Below are 22,319 nucleotides of genomic sequence, written 5' to 3' on the forward strand. Positions count from 1 at the left end.
ACAGAACCATTTAATAATCATAGCGTTGGATGTTTGGCACACATCAACAGTGATATACCGCATAGGATTGTGAACATTTTGTTTCATCAAACACCATTTGGTTTCCACAACAACGAGAACATCAGTTCATCTCAAGAAATGCTAAAAAAAAAAAAAAAAAAAAGTCTACCCACTGTACAGTAAATAGCTAAAACTGACACCAGAGAGAGGGAGAACCTGTCTCGGCGAGAATGGTGCTCGATTGCAGATCGGTCACTGAAGCCGATTGAGGCCAATGATCGGAACTAATTGTACAATAGCCTTAAAGAGCTCAAGACTTCCGTTTTTGCCCGAATTGAATAACAATAACCACCTGTAGAACACTGAAGTCACATATTGTTTTGAAGTGCAAGGAGTCATATTTAAGTAAAACGTTTTTTATGCAGGCAACAGAGGCAAGCAGTCACTTCAGTGCCCTCTCACTCTCTGCACGTGTCACCAGCCAGCCAGCCCAGGAGGTGACCCAAATGAGGCTACGTTAACAGAGTATGGACACGACAGTCAATCTTAAAGATCCTATTGAAGAAACAAATCACACAGCTATAGGGTCCACTCTTATCTCCCACCACTTCAGAGACGGAGAAAAGGGGGCAACTGCCTGAGCCAAAACCACTGGCCACTGAACTGCCACCATAAGCGCTTTTCACCTCAGACTCTGCCTCATGTCATAGATGGTGGGGGGGGGGGAAGGGTCAGGGGGGATCAAAGTGTGTTTAAAAAGGCATTTGTAAGTGTTGGAGGTAGTTCCAGCTGGGTGAGGCATGCAGGGCCAGCAGGGGTGGGAGGTGAAGTGCTTTAAGCCAGTCCATTATAGGATACCTACAGTAATGCTGCTACTGTGGTGGACTCCCACCACACTAATGGGATAAGCATAATTGACCAAAGGTCAACAAACAAACAAAAACGAAATAATGGAAGAAGGTTTATATCCTTTACTGGAATGCTGCTTTTCTTTCTTTGCACTCCAAAAATCACAATTCCAAGTTTTCTATCAAATCTGTCATCGGTGGAATGGCATGCACCCAGAGGGACGCACAAACAGTAAAGAACTGAATGAGGATGGCCCATGCCCTTCCACAACACAACTCCAAATGCTAGAAATGTAACAACTAGAATGAATGTGATGTGAATGGTGTGAGGACACGCACACAGGGCAAGCGATGGAAGCATAATTCATTGGATTATTATTTTTTCTTTCTTACAAAATGTTCTGCTCAATGGAGCATGGAATAGCCCTAATAATATAACATGCAATTTAGGGCCAGCATTAGCCAAATAATGGTCCAATGCCTTCCAGCTGAACAATTGTCCGGGTGCTGCATTGGGCAACACAGCAGGGGACCCTAAAGCATGAGTAATAGTGATGTGCCAGCTTTTGCAGCATATCAATACAGGCCCCCGCCGCCGCGACTCAAAATTACATTGTGATTTGTGAGGTCCCAGCACAGCGCGCCGCTCGTACAAAAGAATGTATTCACCAAAGCTTTGAAGAGGTACCCCCCTGTTGTTTCAGCTCAGGAATACAAAATAAAAACACAAATTATGGGTGGTAATTTCCCTCCTTTACAGTCCATAAAGTTGCAAATTGTTCTGTGATAGATCTGTTTTTAGTTGGGGTTTCTTTTGTTTGTTGTGTTGCCCATAATATACTGTAGGACCACAATGGAAACAAGCCACTGGGCTTTTTGTGTATCTAAAGTATTCAATTTGATCTCTATAGCCCACCTACAAATGACTCTGAGCATACATAACTGTATGTGAGGGTATGTTTGCGTGTGTGCATGTGTGCACTTTGGGTTTTGTAGCTGGCTCCAAGCTTTATGGAAATCAGTGGGTGTAAAACAAAACACGCAAAATAAAATCCCTACACTACAATCTCTACACTTTACCTCCAACTCGACTGGCAAAACAAATGGAACGTGTGCTTTGGCAAAAACAACGGGCAGGTGCGGGGAGATTAGGTATGAAAAACGGAAAAAGTGCGGCGGGCCATGGCGGTCATTTTGCGACGGATATGTAGAACACGGTCCAACAGGGGATCGGGTGCCGACTGAAGCGAGAAACAAACGCCACGCATGGATGACGAGACCCCATCGGAGTGGGTTTTCTTTTGCTCCGGTGTTCTCTCTGTGACAGATGGTAGCAGGCTAGGTGGTGTGTTGGGTCGGGCGGAGAAGCATATGGTACACCCCAGCTGATCTCATGCACCAGTGCCAGGCCCAGTCGGAGGTGTAAATGCTGTCTTTGCACCTAGCCAGGGAAAGCCACAACGCCCTCCGCACTGGAAGACACGTGGCACTTAATCAACCGTGTGTGTGTGTATATATTACACATATATACACACACATAACATGTATATATGTTTCAAAACACCTACTGTGGCAGTAATAATATATTGTTGTGTGACAGCCAGGGCCTTAATGTATATACTGCCGTCATGGAAGCAACACTGTTATTGTTAAAAAAAAAAAAAAAAAAGGCTGAATATTCGTAAAAAATAGCCCATTAATGTACTCCAGAAAAGATACTGTACATTACAATGTAAGGAGAAAGAAAGCCTGCTACTTATGAAAAGATCTGGGGTAGGTTCTTTGAGGTTCTACCTTCAATATCTCCTTTGGGTTGATTTTCCTATGTGAGTTCTTGTTGCCAAAGGGTGTTAGGGACAATACAGAGTAATGAAAGCTGTGTAGTTTACCTTTCTGGGGCTGGGGTGGGGGGTGGGTGGGGGGGGTCCTGTTTATCGAGTTTTGCTGTTTTTGTTTTTCCTGTTGCTGTTTTTCAGTTTTGTTTATAAAATAAAAAAAGTGATTCTGTAATGTTGTAATCTGATGATAATGTTTGCATTGTCAATAAACAAATATTGGGGGAAAAAGCCCATTAACCCTAAGATGCTTAGGTTACCTAACTTAGAGTATAGTTGGACCTAAACATGTCCATGAATTCAATGCTTTATGGGGTGTGTAATTGATAGAAAATAACTCATTTTGTTGGGTGAACTACTCCTTTAAGAAGGGATTCAAGTGTTTGCTTGCTTGCATATTCTTTTAATAGATCATCTACTTCTGGACTGTGAATCTTAGATAATGGCGCTGAAAGCCTCCTTAAGACTCAGAAGTGAGTGAATGATAATTGACAAGTATTGAATATGTGTGCATGAGCGTCAGAGCCATCGCTCAGCAGCCAGTTTAAGCGACATACCGTTAGTGGTGCTATTATGCACAGGTTTAACATATCTCCTTGGAGGATTGTCGCCGTTCACTCACTGAATTAATCCTCCTCAATTTGGCGCAGCGACGCTCCTTCCTTTTCAGATTGAATTATTGAGCTACTAAATAAGTTAAGTCATGGAGTATATCAATTCAGCTCTGTGACTGCTCTCAAGTGTTGAGTTTAGCGCAACGGGCATTTATTCAAGGACTGTCTTTAATCCCCACGTGTCTATAACAACAGTCTCCTGCCACTTAATCCGTTTTGGGCGGGAACCCCTTTTGGTGTTTGAAGTATTTGGTGTTTGTTATGCTTTAGCTGTTGAAAAATAGCAGATCTTATGATTGTAATGTAATGTACTTCTCATGATGTAGTTGTTCATTATGCTTGTACACAAGGACCAAAATAAAAACATAATTTCAAAAAAAGATCTATAGCAGATCTACAAGCTCATAGCGCGTCACCGAGACGAGTGCCGCGCTATGAACTTGTAGGTCTGCTATTTTTGAAAAATCGTGAAAATGTGGCGCAAATCTTATATATAGTCTTAAAGAGCGAACGTTTCTAACTCAAAACTTTACGTCTGGAGGGTCCGTGGAACTACATATTTTCAGATGGAGGTCGGCGGCCAAATACATGTAATTCTAGGGGTCCTTGACATGAAATAGTTTGAGAAACACTGACATAGAAACATGTGGTTTTTCAGAAAACTGTCAGGATTTAGAAGACATTTTGTAGAATCTTTCTCAGGTCGAAATGGGTTAAGACACAACTGCGGTGAGGCTGAACGTTATGGCATAAACAAGAAGCATGTCAGTATGCTGTACGTGTCTAGGAGCTGTAGAGTCGGGAAAGTGGCTTGCTCTTGATTTTAAAAAGGGTGAACTCATCCCGTGTTGCAGGTTGTTATGGCCAGAGGAGCTGGAGGCTTGCTGTCGCGCTGTCTTGCTGGAGGCTTGTTTTTCCTCGCTGGAGTCAATTCTACCCAAATCGCATTGCCAACTAAACACGCTGATTGAAAAAAACAATGGCTTTAAGGCAGACACAATAACAATGTCCTTGGCCTTCAATTTGTTCTTTTAATCCATTGAGACCTGGAACGCATCCATGTCACGTTAGCGTTAGCGTTTTAAACATTATGTTATAATTTAGCTATTGAAAAATAGCAGATCTATCGTTAAAATGTGCCTCAAATCTTTCCGAAAATTGTCATGATTTAGAAAACTTTTTTTTTAAAATTTCGACGTCAGGCCTGAATGGGTTACACATCATCTCCGAGGCGGCATCACTGTCTCTGACTGAACAGGCTTTTGGAAACTCAACGGACACAAACAAATGGCCCACCTGTCTCTTGGTGGAGACAACAACATCCCCTGAACAAACACGTTTGTTGGCAGATATGAGGTTCAAAGAATGTGGCCTATAGTGTTTTATGTATATACAGTGTTTTATGTATTCAGTGCAAGGACTGATCCACGCTTCAACTCTTGCTTTCTGAGCACTTGCAAACATGAAGATGAAAATACACAGCACATCCACCTGTGATAAAATAGCAAAGAAAATCTACCCTTGATGGCCAGTCTCGCCTGTCAGATGAACGAGTTCTTGTCCAGCACACGCACACACGCAAATTTAGAACTAAATAAATACAATTCAACCTTAGTTTTAACCACTATAGCCCTACAATGTTTTCAAAAATAACTGATCTACAAGTTGCTCACAACACGTCACAGGCAACACACTACAGATCTACAAGAGCTAGTAGATCTGTTATTTTTTTCTTTTCTTTATTTACCTGGCTGTAATCACTTTTAACATACGTGGCCACCGGGGTTAAAGCTGCAATCTTTGTGTCAAATGAATAGAATTACATTTTAACCAATCCATGGAAGAGTGAGTTGACACAATATACTGTTAATAACACAGGTGAGGTGGTCTCTCTGCTCTTCTATGGAGACATTTCAATACTGCGGTCGGGTAGGACTAGGACCACTGCAGGTTGACAAGAGGTATCGCATGAAACCCAAAATGTAAATAACTCATCTTCCCAAATGTTCGCTCCTTTATAGTTCAACAGTACAAATGTTGGCCCTTGCACGGGGGGACCCATGTTCAGATCACAGATATTGAATCACTAACCCCCCCCCCCCCCTAAACCAAGTTACAGTACAGTAGGGGGTGAGATTGAGGAGCCGCAGGTGAACAGGGAGATAAGAGAACATGAGGACACGAAAACAGCGACACCTGACATGGGCAGAAAGAGAGTGAGGAGAAGGAGACAGGGCTAGGGAAAGAGACACGACTGGGAAGAAGAAAAGAAGGAATGCACTCTGTGGCCTTGACATGAGTTGTCAAAAGGCAAGTAAATAAGATGACTATGCTGCAAAGAGATTGGATTTGTTTTGTCCGCTGTTCATTTCAAATGACAAGATTGTCGTGTTCCATACAATACGACGTGCTGTCTAAACCTGTGGAGACAAAAGGACAGGCTGACAAGGAAATATCTAGCATTTGTACACTTTTTTTCCCCACGCAGCTGCGAGAGGCATTACAAAAACATTCTTTTCTTTATACACATTTCCATCCACGATACAATTGGCCAATTCACCGGTACGAGTTGGCACGTGAAAAGAAGCCCTACGTCGGCATGTTACCACCGAAATGAATTGAAGTGAAACCGCAGCAAAACGTGCCATTTCAAGCAGCCGGAACAGAATACAGAATACAGGCACGCATTCTGAAAATAAATAAAATAAATGTTGTGTCGCTCCCATTCGTCAAACAAGCTCCACATGTGGAGGTGGAGATAAGCATCTGAGGCAATGTTTTCTCCATCTTTGCTTCGTCGATCACTGTTGGAGAAGACGAGACGTCTGCGCGGGACATGAAGAAAAGACGAGGAGGGGTGCTTGCGCTTTTGATTTAGAATTCACACGAAGAATCCATCAAGATTTGCTCAACAGATGCATCTGTCACACAGGCAGACACACAAAGTGGACCACGTAATCACACTTGTCATTGGCTGCGGCTGGGCACAGGTGTGTGTGTGTGTGTGTGTGTGTGTGTGTGTGTGTGTGTGTGTGTGTGTGTGTGTGTGTGTGTGTGTGTGCATGTGTGCATGCACGCGCATAGCTTTGTGTAACACATCTGTGTGGAAAAGAAAACAGAAATCTATATTCATTAAACGTAACAGTTGCCATGATATCTCTCCACACAGTGCAAGATAGCAGAAGGCTACATTCAAAACCCTGCATGCATATACAGCGAGCTGGATAGCTTCGCTGCTGAAGGAAGGGCAGCTCAGTCTTCCATTGACTGATGCTGTATATCATTACTGATAAGGCATTTAGGCTATTCAGAAGGGAGCCTGCTAGCATTAACATTTCAGACATCCATGATTCATCCATATGCATGAAGACCGTAGGACTGCTTAAGGGAAATCCTTAAATGAAGTTTTGTGAGGTGCTACATTGGTGGGTGAAAAACGATCTTGCAACCTCTCAGACAATGTATTGAACAGAAACATTCTAACTCCACTTACAATGTTGAGTAACCACCACCACCACTTCTGCCTTTACACAGGTAAGTGTGTTCTTCTGCCTTTACACAGGTAAGTGTGTTCTTGCCTTCTGCCTTTACACAGGTAAGTGTGTTCTTGCCTTCTGCCTTTACACAGGTAAGTGTGTTCTGCCTTTACACAGGTAAGTGTGTTCTTTACACAGGTAAGTGTGTTCTTCTGCCTTTACACAGGTAAGTGTGTTCTTCTGCCTTTACACAGGTAAGTGTGTTCTTTACACAGGTAAGTGTGTTCTTCTGCCTTTACACAGGTAAGTGTGTTCTTTACACAGGTAAGTGTGTTCTTCTGCCTTTACACAGGTAAGTGTGTTCTTCTGCCTTTACACAGGTAAGTGTGTTCTTCTGCCTTTACACAGGTAAGTGTGTTCTTTACACAGGTAAGTGTGTTCTTCTGCCTTTACACAGGTAAGTGTGTTCTTGCCTTCTGCCTTTACACAGGTAAGTGTGTTCTTGCCTTCTGCCTTTACACAGGTAAGTGTGTTCTGCCTTTACACAGGTAAGTGTGTTCTTTACACAGGTAAGTGTGTTCTTTACACAGGTTAAGTGTGTTCTTTACACAGGTAAGTGTGTTCTTTACACAGGTAAGTGTGTTCTTTACACAGGTAAGTGTGTTCTTGCCTTTACACAGGTAAGTGTGTTCTTGCCTTTACACAGGTAAGTGTGTTCTTGCCTTTACACAGGTAAGTGTGTTCTTACCCGTACCAAAGCCTGTGGTTGTGGACTAAATGTTCGGGATCTCCGCCGGCGTTATCAGACATCAGAGCACAGAAGTCTGGCATCACTGCCGCTAGGGGGCGCTATCACCATGGGTCACCACGGGCCACGGCTAGGACTTCGGTACTCCATTGTAATTGAGCCCAATCAGTGCATGTTGTTTTTATGGGCCCTTGGAGGGTGCAGGCCAGGGACCACCACAGAGTCTAGTCAGGGGTTCAAATCCTCCGGTTTCACCATACAGTTATAAAGGATAGAGGGCGGGCTTCCCCGCCCCCTGCTATTAATTTCAATGGAAGTTGCTCAGTGGCGTTTTGAAGCACCCGGAAGAACGCTCTAATTCCGCATTTATGCAGAAGTGCAAACGAGCGTTCAATGTTCAGTCCCAACGGCGCGGAGTTTCCTCGCCCGGGTTGGGTAATTCTCACTGCCAAGTGAGGAGCCCCCACCACCAGTGGCAACACAGAAAGGTGTGAGGAGTAAAAATCGGCTAAACGACAAATAATTGCATAAATTAAAATATTAATTAATCATGTCATCCAATCAGTCACGGATTGATTGGACCCAATCTGTCACCACAATTTATGCAAATAGTATGTACTCACTATTTGATATGAGACAGCAATAAATAAACGTGCATGCAAAGGCAAGCACACTTAAAGCTGCAGTAGTATGTAACTGTCCTGTTCTACACCGGATTTGAAGTTTTGAACCCAGGTCTCAAGCACAACTGCTGACATTTTTACCACAGAGGTTAAAGACTTAGTGAAATGAAAAATATGTTTTTCACACTTTAAGATCCGTGGTCATCATTATGGGCATACCTAAACATACAATATACGCAGCCCGTATGAATAAAGATGAATCTTGATTTCATTCACCTGTTTGATTCCCATAGCTGCACGTTCCTCACAGCTGACATTTTGATTGCAGAACTACTCCGTTTTTAATCTCATTCAAGATGACATCCAGACAGTCATTTTAAACTTAATCAGCACGCTAAAATATTTGCAAACATTATAGGTTAGAAATAAGCTACATAGTAGCAAATATGCTACTATGTAAACAAACAGACTGCAGCCGTGTGCTGCACAGCTACTAACGTCCCATAGCCTGAAGGGATGCAACGATCTGATTGGTTCAGAAACGTATAGGCTTTAGTTTCAGACGGAAACTTCTAAATAAAAAGGCCATTGCAGTCAGAATTTAAAGATGGGTTGAAATGGCTTTTTTGGGCATTTTATTTTGAATTTTCAGTCTGAAATAGAAGGCTGTGTGTTTCTGAACCAATCAGAGCGTTGCATCCCTTCAGGCTATGGGACGTTAGTATCGGCGACGTGAGCCTGTTTGTTTACATGTCAGAGACTGAGACAGACGCTTCTGTGGCTTATTTCTAACCTATAATGTTTTCAGAGATGCATTTTAGCGTGCTGATGAAGTTTAACATGAGTCTGAGTCACTGTCTGGATGTCGTCTTGAATGAGTCAATCAAAAGCAGCTGTGTTTGGAGGAACTGCAGCAATAGTAATAAAACAGGTGAATTAAATCAAGATTAATTTATGTGGGACTCGACACGTCATCAGGCATCACGTTTTCATTCAAAGGAAATAATTAAAGGCTTTTTATGGACGATATCAAATGATATCAAAATACAAATGTTCCCATTGTTTTGGAATCTATTGTTAGGTCATCGGATATGGTCTAAGAGTGTGAAAAATGTATTTTTCACTTCACCAAGTCTTTAACCCATTTTGAGCGGGAACCCCTTTTGGTGGTTACATACATTATGTTATAATTTAGCTATTGAAAAATAGCAGATCTACAAGCTCATAGCAACTATGAACTTGTAGGTCTGCTATTTTTGAAAAATCGTTAAAATGTGCCTCAAATCTTTCAGAAAATTGTCATAATTTAGAAAACGTTTTTCAGACCTGAATGGGTTAATAGAGCCTGCCTGTATGCTCAGGGCAGACATTTACAATGGTGTCGTGTGGCATAAAGAGCCGATCACAAACTTGCATGTCACGATGAGCTTGTAGATCTGCTGTGTTCACTTATTTGTGTGTGCCTATGATGACATTCCCAAAATAGGGACACCCAGTGTCAAAAAAGTGTGACGGAGACGGAAAGCATCCCAAAAGCCAAAAGATAATACCTACTTTGAGTTTGGCTGTTTATCCGACCGCTCAGTTTCACCTCAAGTTTTCAATTTGCAAAGTGGTAGTGTTGCTTGGCAAACAGTTTCATGTCGTCACACACGACCAAGTCATATATAAAAATACGAGACTTGTATTTTCCCTGTGGGGGACTTTGTTTGAGCACACAGATTTTTATGATTGGCTGGCCTCTAAGCCAATGGGAGACTAGGCCTATACGGCCAATGGGATATTTCTGGCAGAAGCCTTTGACGGCTGATTTGACCCTTCTGCTGGGAAACTAAAGGCTCATACATAGTCTGGATTTTCGGTGGTGAGGTGACCACCGAACTACAACATGACGTCACGAGCCGCGGTGAAGAGCAAACCACCGCCACCGCTCCAGCCCTTCTCTCTGTTTTTACTCACCACCGCTCACCGCTCCGGTGGTCAGCTCACCACCGGAGCGGTGGTCACCTCACCACCGAAAATCCAGACTATGAATAGGCCTTAAGCCCCACGACCAATGGGACACTAAGCCCGCTCTCCTCTCCCCCACCGCACCTCATGACCACAGATTGCAAACGCGACTACAGAAAGCCCCACTAAGGTACAATATGCAAGAGAGTGGAATGCAAGCTGATATAATGGCATGAGTCATTTCTTGTTTTTTTCCAATGGTAGGATGTTCAAGGCTGTGTGTACCAGCTGTAATATTTCTGATCACAGATGATTGCCAAACTACACTGATACCAAATCGGATGATACTCACTTACTGTACAATTATGTTGTTTCTTTTCCAATTCCAAAATAGTCTGCTTCGAAAACTTAAGATACAACAGGGGGTAGTGAAGAGATGACTGGTGATAGGTCAATGTCACAAAGTCATGGTCAAAAGTGAGAACGGATGAGGTACCCCGAAGAGAATTAACTTTTGGGTCGAAAAGGTCAAGGGTCAAGTTCATAATGAAGGTCATATCGGATTCAGTGACTGCAAAAAAGCGTATACTCAGCAGTAGAATATAAAACATGCAACAGGGTGTTCCTGAAAAACAGAGCCCTAAAACAGTAAAAGTGCATATTGTCCGGCAGTTCGGACCTGGCGGGATGTGCTCGTGAGAGCAATTAATGATGGGGACACATTTGTGATGATGTGATGAATCTGTATACAATACATATAAATCACCGGACAATTATTCAGTTCTCATCTCCCTCTCTTTCCTTCTATCAGTCCCCTCTCCCAGGGCAAATGCACCGTTAACAGACACTTCAGTGTGTACTGTAGCTTGGAGAGACCGCATCAGTGTATGGGTCAGTCACTCACAGTGCCCCACTGGACCAGGAAAAACTCAGTTCACCCCAAGTATAAGGCCACAGCAAGTGACTTCAGTATTCATGAGCAAGTGAGCTAGTTACAAATCGCCCCTCTGCCATAATGTTAACTCGGACTTTAAAAGTTGTCATCCGAGTGGACAGGGAATCAATGAGCCATATCACGCCCCTTTCTTCTTTGTTCTAATAGCAGATCTACAAGCTCACAACGTGTAGCAGCGTGACCCGTTGTGAGTTTGTAGATCACACACACCTCGGTCCATTGGGGTTTAAAAGGCATGCACTCAGTAGGTTTACCAGCTCAACTGTGCCTGACTAAAGAGGTACTGTTCCCTCCCTCTCTGCCAACCACATTCATGTGTGACCTAACATGGCCCAAGAGTGCCGTTGTACTCAGATGCGCGAGCACATAAATGCAGCGTGTGCATCGGGACAAACGGAGCATTGATACATTGTCTGAGCCAGCAGTGGTCACTAGATACGAATACTAAAGTTGAAGGACATACACAGTTTTATATGCACGTGTGCACAGAGAACCCTGTGTGTCTGTGGAGATAAGCAGAGATTACACAGCAGCCAAAAGGCTCCAGCTAGCCCAAGTCCGCTGAGACAGCTGAAAGTGCCACGGCCATAGCTCTGTCCAGCTGTCTCCGTCTCCTTCCCGCCTCCTCTGTGTTGCCGAGCTCAGTTTTCTCTCCAGATTTCCCCCTAGGCCGAGCCATGGTGGTGAGCCCAGTGTTCAGATTATCTCCCCCTTCGCATCGGAACCAGGGGCCACTGAGAACAGAACAGGACTCCGGCAACTGCAGCATGGCACCATGCTGGCTGACAAGCAAGCCAGATGCACAACCAATGTTGTAGCACAGACTAGAGGGCAGTGAATACAATATAGAGCCTTGAGCGTACTTGTGTGTATGTACAGTACAGCATGTGCCACACAGTTTGGAGTGCGCCCTATAGGTATGTGAGAGCAGAGGAGAAAGGGAGAGAGAGAGTGTGAGTGAGTGAGTGAGTGAGTGAGTGAGTGAGTGAGTGAGTGAGTGAGTGAGTGACGCCAGGGCTCCACCGGACGCGTTGTGTCTCCATTGCGTGTGTCAAAAAACGCACCGGTTAAATTTTAATGCACGCGTTAATGTCACGCAACGCAGGCAGTGGAGCCACCCTTCATTGATTAAAAAGTGAACATTCCCTGACGGAGACGCGACGCTGACGCGCCCGGTGGAGCCCCGGCGTGAGTGAGTGAGTGAGTGAGTGAGTGAGTGAGTGAGTGCGCGCAAGTGCATGCATATACATTATGTGTGAAAATTAAGACTGTGTTGCCCACTCGTGAGGGGCTTGGGGTGGGGGACAATGATTTAACAGAATACACTCGTGAGGGGCTTGGGGTGGGGTGAGGGACAATGATTTAACAGAATACACTCGTGAGGGGCTTGGGGTGGGGTGGAGGGACAATGATTTAACAGAATACACTCGTGAGGGGCTTGGGGTGGGGTGAGGGACAATGATTTAACAGAATACACTCGTGAGGGGCTTGGGGTGGGGTGGAGGGACAATGATTTAACAGAATACAACAAATAACCAAAGCGTGAGGAACTGAAACCGAGACACTGTGAAACAAATTAGCCTGGTTGAGTGCAGTGATGAAAACATGAGCAGGCACAGAGCGCTATAGCACGAAAGGCCAACACAGCCTATATCGCGCCCAAGCAAATAGACAAGTAGACACGATTAAACTTGATAAGGCTTCAGCAGGGATTAGCTATATAAACATCTGCACATTTTGCTAGTGTGTGTGTGTGTGTGTGTGTGTGTGCTTGCGCAAACAGAAGCCACAAGTTTTGCAGGGAGGAAAGGCACTGTTAAACCACAGTCTGCATCTTGTTAATTCTCAGAACTGTCTGTGAATGGGAGTAGCGAGCGATGCAAGTAATTCAGAAGAGAGAGTCAGACTATGGAACAAAATTATTAGCCTGCGTGTGATCAGGGATTTTCTCTGGGCAGTGGGCTTTGATGTTCTGTAGTGTCCACCACTGGCTCATTCCATTTCAAACGAAACGCTCCCCCTTACTCCGGGGGGAGGAAGCAGTATAATGCTTGTAGTACAGTGGTTCCCAAACTTTTTCATGTCAAGGACCCCCGAATTGACACAAATTAGCCCGTGGACACCCATTTGAAGAGATATGCCAGGGACCCCCATAAGAAAAGATTTTACAGCTCTAGCTCAGCTCAGCTCTATAGCAGTGATTCTCAATCCGTTTAATTTCAAGGACCCCCAGTTTGACATGCATTAGTCTACCCCATTTAATGGCATTTCTATCTCTGGGACCCCCAATTTACAATGTTAATTTAACTCTGAGTGTACAAATGGAACCAAATGGACCCGTTACTCTCAGAGTTACAGACCCATAAGGGTCCATTTGGCGGGTCCATTTGGTTCCTAATTATCATATAGCTGGGGACCCCCTGGAACTCCATCAAGGACCCCTAGGGGTCCCCGGACCCCACTTTGGGAACCACTGTTGTAGTACACGATTGCCTGCGTATACGTTGACGATGTGCGTGTGCATAATGTGTGGTGTGGCGTCCGCTCTACCGACTGACCGAGTCTCTTGGCGGCCGCCAGGGCGTCGGGGGCCGTGTCGGCCACGTAGAAGCGCTGCACGGCCACGCCGCTCTCCTGCATCAGCTTCTTGCTCTGGTACTCCTGCAGGTTGAGCCATCTCCGAGGGCTCAGCCGCGCACTCTGCAGCGGGAAAATGACACAGGTATAGGGAAGGAGAGAGGGAGGGAGGGGAGGGAGGGGAGGGGAGGGAGGGGAGGGGAGGGAGGGCGGGCGGTGCGGAGTGGAACACAGGTATAGGGAAGGAGAGAGGGAGGGAGGGGAGGGGAGGGAGGGCGGTGCGGAGTGGAACACAGGTATAGGGAAGGAGAGAGGGAGGGAGGGGAGGGGAGGGGAGGGAGGGAGGGCGGTGCGGAGTGACACAGGTATAGGGAAGGAGAGAGGGAGGGAGGGGAGGGGAGGGGAGGGAGGGAGGGCGGTGCGGAGTGACACAGGTATAGGGAAGGAGAGAGGGAGGGAGGGGAGGGGAGGGAGGGCGGTGCGGAGTGGAACACAGGTATAGGGAAGGAGAGAGGGAGGGAGGGGAGGGAGGGCGGGCGGTGCGGAGTGGAACACAGGTATAGGGAAGGAGAGAGGGAGGGAGGGGAGGGGAGGGGAGGGAGGGAGGGCGGTGCGGAGTGACACAGGTATAGGGAAGGAGAGAGGGAGGGAGGGGAGGGGAGGGAGGGCGGTGCGGAGTGGAACACAGGTATAGGGAAGGAGAGAGGGAGGGAGGGGAGGGAGGGCGGGCGGTGCGGAGTGGAACACAGGTATAGGGAAGGAGAGAGGGAGGGAGGGGAGGGGAGGGAGGGCGGTGCGGAGTGGAACACAGGTATAGGGAAGGAGAGAGGGAGGGAGGGGAGGGGAGGGGAGGGAGGGAGGGCGGTGCGGAGTGACACAGGTATAGGGAAGGAGAGAGGGAGGGAGGGAGGGGAGGGAGGGCGGTGCGGAGTGCGGACGCAAAGAGGGATGGAGGGGAGGGGAGGGAGGGCGGTGCGGAGTGCGGACGCAAAGAGGGATGGAGGGATGGGCAGCGGAAAGAAGAGGGGAGGATGGAGGGAGAGGGGGAGGTAAACGGGCAGAAAAATAAAGAGTTAGTGAGTTCAGTTGTACATAGTCTGCCCCCCAGCGCATATATTATAGTGCAGGGGTTCTCAACCCGTGGGTCGCGACCCCTCGGGGGGTCGCCAAATTATTTTAGGGGGTCCCCAAATTATTTTCAAAAAAAAAGATTTTATTTTCAAAAATAGCAGACCTACAAGCTCGTAGCGCGCCACTCGGTGGCGCGCTATGAGCTTGTAGATCTGCTATTTTTCAATAGCTAAATTATAACAATGCTTAAAACACCAAAAGGGGTTCCCGCCCAAAATGGTTTAAGGTTATTGTAGCAGTCAATTTATATTGGGGGTTGGGAGGGGGCGGGGCGGGGGTCCCGAGACATTGCCAAAGCATTTCCGGGGGTCCCCGGCCAAAAACGTTGAGAACCCCTGTTATAGTGAACAGTGTAATAAGACATTCTGTTCTCCAGGTATCCGTCTTGTGAGGAAATCACACCCAAAATGTTCATATTTTGTTCTTCTCTACTGTACAACATGACATTCCCTTCCGGCCCACATGTGGCAGGTTGTTTCGCATTACATGTACGCACACGCACACACACACACACACAGAAGAAAACACTGTGTGAAATACCTGCCTGTGTGTGTATATAATGTACTAACATGCATTCCCCCCAATTCCCCGTCCTCTATCTCCATTGCCAGCATTATCTCTCCCTGGCTTCTTCCTCCTCCTCTCCCACTGTAATGAGACAGGCAGACAGGCCCAGGCTGCTTTCAGAGCCGTTTGCTCCGTCAGCAGACACGCAGGGCTCACGTCAGCTCCAGCTGTTACCTCTATTAAAAAGACATCGGCGTTTTAATGTGACAGAGAGACACGGGTTGCGTTAAGGTTAGATTTCCCCCCTCAGCGCCATCCCTGTGTGCATGTATGTGTGTGCGCAATTGTGTGTGTGTGTGTGTGTGTGTGTGTGTGTTGATAAGAGTTCGTAAATAAGTAGTAATACAATTCAAACCGTGTATTTTCCAACTTAATGGAACAGAGTGCAGGGCTGCCTTACGTGGCAATAAAATAAGTATTGGGTGTCCTATTGCTGAGCTAAGTACAGCTGAACTTAACTCAGATATTGCACTGCTACGGTTGAGTTACATCAGTTAGCCTGGATCTCTGTACCACATGTTGTGTGGAAGGGGAGGCCAATATGAACAGCTGCACTGCGAGATCCAGAGTGATCATTTAACTCTTGCGTGTGAAGATAGACCCAGAAGGTTCACACTATAGAGATAAATTAACACCCGGGACTTCACAGTGTATCATCAAGTGTCACGTTGCAGATTAGTGTGCGAGAGACGATGATATCTTGGCTGTGGGCCTATATAGTCTTGTGTGATGCCATCTGTTTTGTAATAATGGCAGCCAATAGGAAATAGCCTTAAAGAGGAATGCTTCCAGTTTTCAAGATCGCATGTCTTGTTATCTGGAAGTTAGGTCTTAATCGGAATGTAATGCGGAATGTAATGCAAGTAAACCATAACCACAGCTTTTTCAACATGCATATCATTTAATATTTTACAGGTGTCCACAGATCTCATCAGTAGTTGTATTTTGTTCATTAGCTCAACTCAGGTCTACAGTTGGGAGCTGTTGATGAAAATCCGCTTGAAAATAGTCTCATGATTTGTTATTGAGCCGACACAGTATAAGCCACTTCCGTGACCGAATCACAGACAAAGAGCAAAGCGGGCAAAGATCGTCCATACCAAAGATGGTTTATGTATGAAGATGGGCCAACTTCATTGGAGCCACTAGAGGCGAAATGGTACACAAAGCCTACAAATGGTCTCCTAAATATAGTAGGCGTGGTTTGCTTCTCCCCGACCTCCACCCTCCCCCCTGACAACAACACTGTTTCCACACTCAGTCTAGTAGGTGGCGGTAATGCACCATTTAGGTTTGCCGACCGCCATGAAACCCGATAGAAGAAGAAGACAACAACACTGACAAGTCATTTAACAAAGTACATTGAAAACAACTGACAAGGTGTACTTTTGAAATAGTCGTTTTAGTTTCTCGAAGTCCTCCAACCATATAAATTCATGATTTGGATCTATCTCATTAAAAGGTCTCTCCCTAATAGAGTTGTAGAATGGACAATAAAAATTTCCTTTAGATCACACAGACTACATAATCTATCCTCCTCAACCGTGCCTACATATCTGCCTGTCTCAATATGCAGAACAAGTATGCCAGCTCTAATTTGGGCACATAAGGATCATTTCTAATCGTTTTAAATATGTCCATTCATTTCACATTATAATATTCACATATTATCATCTTAAATATGGGGTCAGAGCCCCCTATGTGTTGTCCGTGAAATTGCAGATGGACAGAGAGAGGCTTCCGGACTCATCTCAAATCTCGCGAGAGTTTGTTGCTGGGATAAAGAAATGTCATTAACAAAGTAGATTTTCTCCTGGTTTGTCTCGCTAAAAGAAGCCATTTTACTATGAATATCTTGTAAATATTGTGTGCCTTGTGATGATTTGGTCCAGTATTTAGTTCAGTGACCATGGAGTTAAGGAATGGTTCAGAAGCTGTGTTCACGTTCACTCTCCCATTGGAAATGAATAGACTCCAACATTCTTCCTGTCTCCTAATAATGTTACCGCCCACCTCACGCAGATACAGGAAGTAAGCAAAGTTGGCCTGTCTTGCTAATTCTCCTCTTGGTCCATACCCACTCGTTCACTTTGCATTGGACTCAGTTTCCCAGAAGCCCTTGCAAGCTGGTGGTTGGTTGATTTCCGGTTACGTCCTCATAACTCGTCACCATGGTCCGTGACCAAGCCGGTTACTCATTCAAGTCATTAAAAAAAAGCGAAACATATAAAATAAATAGCGGGTTTAGCATATTACGCAGGGAAAGACAATGGAATAAAATGCGTGAATAGCTGGTTACGTAGGGAAGCTGTTAATGGCCATTTAATCAAGGATTTTAAAACACGACATTCACTCAATTTTAGTTTTCCACTCAAATTCAAAAGGTTAATGATTAAGCAAGCACTTCCTGTTCACTCCTAAGGGTCAGAATATTGTGGGGAAAACAGGCACTGGCATTGTTTTCCAGTGCACTTCAAGTCCAATAAACAGCCCATTGAGCCCAACAACAGCTACGAGGGGCCCTCCTATGCCCAGCTTTGTAGCCTCGGTCCCAGGCTTACTTATCTGCGAAATGAAAAGCCTGGTACGATATTTTCCCGACCAATCACAACACTTGTTTCATTCGCGGAGAATGTAAACTGATTTGTTAAGCATAAACGTAATTTCCTTGGGCGATACTTCCGCTAAAATCCCGCAACTTCCGCAAAAAACAAATGACAGCCTCTACAGCGTAGGTCTTGCCCAGGGTGCCAGCTTTGTGTATTTGTACCACGGAAATGATTTGATTGGCTAGGCACTGAATGTGATGTATGATGATGAGAGTGCCCCTCACTTCAAACAAGTGTGATTTTTGAGGGGCTCCTATGCCCAGCTTTCCGGGTTTGTGTGAACACAAACATTGGCTTGTGATTGGCAAATCACCCCATAGCGATGATTTGATTGGCTGAGCAAAGTACAAATAGGGCAGTGAGTGAGACGGAAAAGTGAGGACACAAATTGTGATTGGTCAGAATGAGATGATGTATGATGACATATGATGAGCGCCCCCTCACTTCACACTGGTGTGATGTTTTTACGACAGGGTCCCCATTGCCATCAACCACGTAACAAATGATTCAAATGAAGCTTTGATTTGAGGTCAAAATAGTCTCAGAATACGTTTGCTGCTCTCATGGATAGTTTCTAGACATCCATTTATCTCAATATCGCCAACATTGCTGCCCGTAGCGAAACTACACTTTCTGCAGTCAACTGAGTGTGTGACAGACAAAAGCAGTTGTGATGGATAGGAGCCATTTTGTTTGTGGACATTCACTAAACTCATAACATATTTTACACCAAACTGCTAAGCTTGTTAATGCAACTACAATACTGGATTGTAAAACAATGGGCTTTAACTGGGCCAATAACATTAAAGCCTAGATTGTCATTTTATGCTAGCAACAGTTTGTGGCCCCATATACATTTAACCAGTTAAACCCTATAGAGGGTATGCGCAATTTGCGCATGCATAAAGTGAGTGGCAAAGTGAGTAGCAAAGTGAGTTTAACGTTGTTTAATGCAATTAGATTAGGACTAATAGCCAGGTGCATCGTGCATTGCTCAGGTGCATTGCTCAGATGAAATATACAACAGTATATTTATACTGTCGTATAAGTTATGTTGTCATTTTGTCTACACATACATACATACATACATACATACATACATACATACATACATACATACATACATGATTTATGATTTTTTTTTTTATTACCGCGGTAATGAACCCGATACCGCGATATGCACTACATACTGTACATACATACATACATACACTTCGACAGAAAGCCAGGGGGAGCCGGGATCAAGCCTCTGGTTCCCAAATTACCACGCTACTGTACCTCTTGAGCCACTGCCTCCCGTGTATTACTAAACACATACCATACATACACACGCAAACACACAAACACACAGGCCCGTGAGCGTATCTATTTCAGAAGCCAGGCTAACCGGATTCCGAGCAGTACAGCCATAAAATGAATGAATAATGAAGTGTCTTCAAGTGCAACAAAGAGTAACTGATCAAAAAAAAGTCACATTTTGGAAAGCCACATGATAGAAAATAGCTAGATACAAACAAGAGGCCTGCAAGTGTGTGTGTGTGTGTGTGTGTGTGCGTGCGCGTGCATGCGTGCGTGCGTGCGTGGGGGGGCTGCCATTCAAACTCAAAGTCTCAGATTCAAATTCAAAGTCAGTGGCGTAGGAGGACTTGACAAGGCCACTGTGTGCTTTCCAGAGTCGTCGCTTTCTCCATCATTCATGGTTAATGGGAGCTCTGGGGAGGGGGAGGAAGAGGAGGGGATGTTTGCAGTCATTCAGCACCTTCACCAACGACAAGAGGGACCTCTAACCCATGGCCAGCTTGAGAGGGGCTCAACACAATCCTAAAATCCCGGGTCTTCTCTAACGAGGCTGTCTGTCTCCCAAACTGAAGGCTGTAACGTTAATTGGGGCTAACTGAGGACGTTGCCTGTAGCCTAGCATGACAGTAGACACTCAGCCATTGCAAAACTATCCGTTTGTTTTGATTTCTCTTTGTTTTCAGTGCTAAGCATAATCATCCGTGGGCCATTTCAGTTCCAATACACAACGGGCCCGCTCTCCAGTGCTAATCCACAAGCCACGCTCACGCCGTGCCACTCTCTGTGCTACACGGCACTGTATTAGCATGCTTTTTCCATTTCAACTCCCCTCTGACGCAGACCAGAGACTTCATTAGAGCCAAAATGGGTTGTTTTCTAGAAAAGAACAGTGCATGTTGGTCCGTCTTGGTGTGTCTTTCTATTTTTTAAGCATAACTGAATACGGTAATCAGGGGCATTTGTGGGTCACCTCTACCGGCACTGCGGCAAAGCAATACCATTCATATGTTTCAGCCATTCAATTTGTGTGTGTGTGTGTGTGTGTGTGTGTGTGTGTGTGTGTGTGTGTGTGTGTGTGTGTGTGTGTGTGTGTGTGTGTGTGTGTGTGTGTGTGTGTCCGTCCGTATGTAAAGCATTGCCAGATTATCCCCCGCAGCCCCTCTGTGCGTGCCGAACACGATATTGATGATCGGTCTTTCTTGCAGCAGTCTGGAGGGGTTCAATGGCAGGGCAAAAAATATGAAATGCACCTGTGCATGCAGACAGGGGCAGTCTATTACGATTGAAATGCTCTTTCCGTAACACACACAAACACACACACACGTCTCTCTCCTCCTTCATCCTGGACCTGATCCCATAAGCCTTGCGCTGGCCTACTTTGGAAACATTTCCTTTATGCACGCTCAAAAAACTACTCGCTGGCTTAAGACAGTGGGATGTGACCTTCGTCGGAGACTGGAGATTTTGTTTTTTGGGTTGTTGTTCCCCCCCCCAACATCCTAATCACCTGCACCTCGACGCAATGGAGGGTGCTCTGCTTCCAACTGGTGGTGTAATAGTCTGTAAGAAATTGTGTGCACACGTGCATGCCTGTGTGCTTGTTAAAATATTCCACAGTAGAGCTTGGCCAGATGTTGTTTGGGTCCAATGCTGATCCAGAATTTAGGATATTCCTAGACCACCGATTAGCGATGTTTTGACAGATTTGTTTTACATGAAGTCCATTTTAAAAATGTATATTACAAAATATATAATAATAAATAACACTTTTGGAAATAAAATCAAGAGTGTGGTTACCCTTCTTGTTCTCATACAAATCCATGGCAATACAACTACCAATTAGTAATAGGTCTTTCTTTGACAGCATCGGAGAATAGTCGAAAAGCAGCAGCAGGCTGATTTGAATGTGGCCCAGCAGCTACTGCCAGTCTATGGGGAGACGCTAACTTTGTATTCTTTTCCGTGTGTTTGTTTTCACTTTATCTCTGTTCCTGCCAAACTCAAGAAACACCTTGTAGGAGAAATAGGCAGAAGCATCGGTGTGAACTCGCATAACAGTCGGGACTCGGGAGACCGAAGGGGGGGGGGGGGGGTTAGCCAAGGCCTCATGCTTGCAAGTGCATTTCAGAGCCCAACGGAAATGGCTTCGCTGTCACCACAACGAGGGAGCGAGAAAAACAAAAAACGGAGAAAGATGAACAAGAAAAAATAGGGGAGATGACGGAGGGAGTGAGAGAAAAGAAATGACCACAAAAAAGTGCAACGAGATGAATCTTAAATAGGAGCAAGTGCTGACTGGGAGGAGTGGAGAGGCTGTCAGTGTGTGTCCCTTCAGGCGCCCAGTTACCTTGGACGAAACGGCAGCATGGAGATTGGCTCTTATACTTCTTCAACCTAACCTATTTTTTATTGGGCTTTTTGCCTCTGGTGTATAGGTGTAGGGCCCGTCTGTAACTGTGGATATTTTTCCTTTACCTTTTGTGTTTACTGAGGCAGTATGCGAGGGGCAGTCCATTTTTTATTGTAGCCGCCTAAGTGTGTGCAGAGTGCTTGCAGACAGATACCAGTGCAGGCCAATATAAAGTCAACAAACATGTCCATGTAAGCTGCCTGAGGAATAATAAAATAGTGATGCTGGTTCATTATACAGTAGACTGTTATTCAGCCTCCAAGTTGTATTCTTACTGAAACAGCAGGTCACTAAATGTGAGGTGAATGCATGCCTTTCTTCCATATTATAACATTTTATTAATTTATTTAACTGTTATACTGCTGGTAAAAAAAGGCTTATTTCAAAGTTGCTTGATTCAATATTTATGTTTGATCAGACCCCCCCCACCCCCCAATCTCCCATCCAATTATCGTTTTCAAATTACTTCAAACTAGTTTAACCACGTTAAGACTCATTGAAAACACACGTTCCTGCTTCTGGTGAGTGATATTGACCTTCCTAATGCATGAGACGGCCTTCATGTTTCAGTTACCTTTTTCTCTCTCATTTATTTTCATTTTCAAAAATGAAGATAATTACTGCAGAAAGAGCGTCTCAGGGGAAGCCTGACCGCCTGACCGCGTGCCTGCCTGCTT

General features: G+C 45.1%; 1 protein-coding gene across 1 annotated transcript in view; it reads right to left on the reverse strand.

Moving 5' to 3' along the window:
- The window catches only part of suclg2 (succinate-CoA ligase GDP-forming subunit beta), a 155,754-nt gene that overhangs the window by 110,078 nt on the left and 23,357 nt on the right, over positions 1-22,319 (reverse strand). The window contains exon 2 of the mRNA XM_079510896.1: positions 13,608-13,749. Within this exon, the coding sequence (XP_079367022.1) occupies positions 13,608-13,749 (142 nt within the window). The remainder of the gene's footprint in view (positions 1-13,607; positions 13,750-22,319) is intronic.

The sequence above is a fragment of the Electrona antarctica genome (assembly GCF_951216825.1).
Source record: "Electrona antarctica genome assembly, chromosome: 9".
Classification (NCBI taxonomy): Eukaryota; Metazoa; Chordata; class Actinopteri; order Myctophiformes; family Myctophidae; genus Electrona; species Electrona antarctica.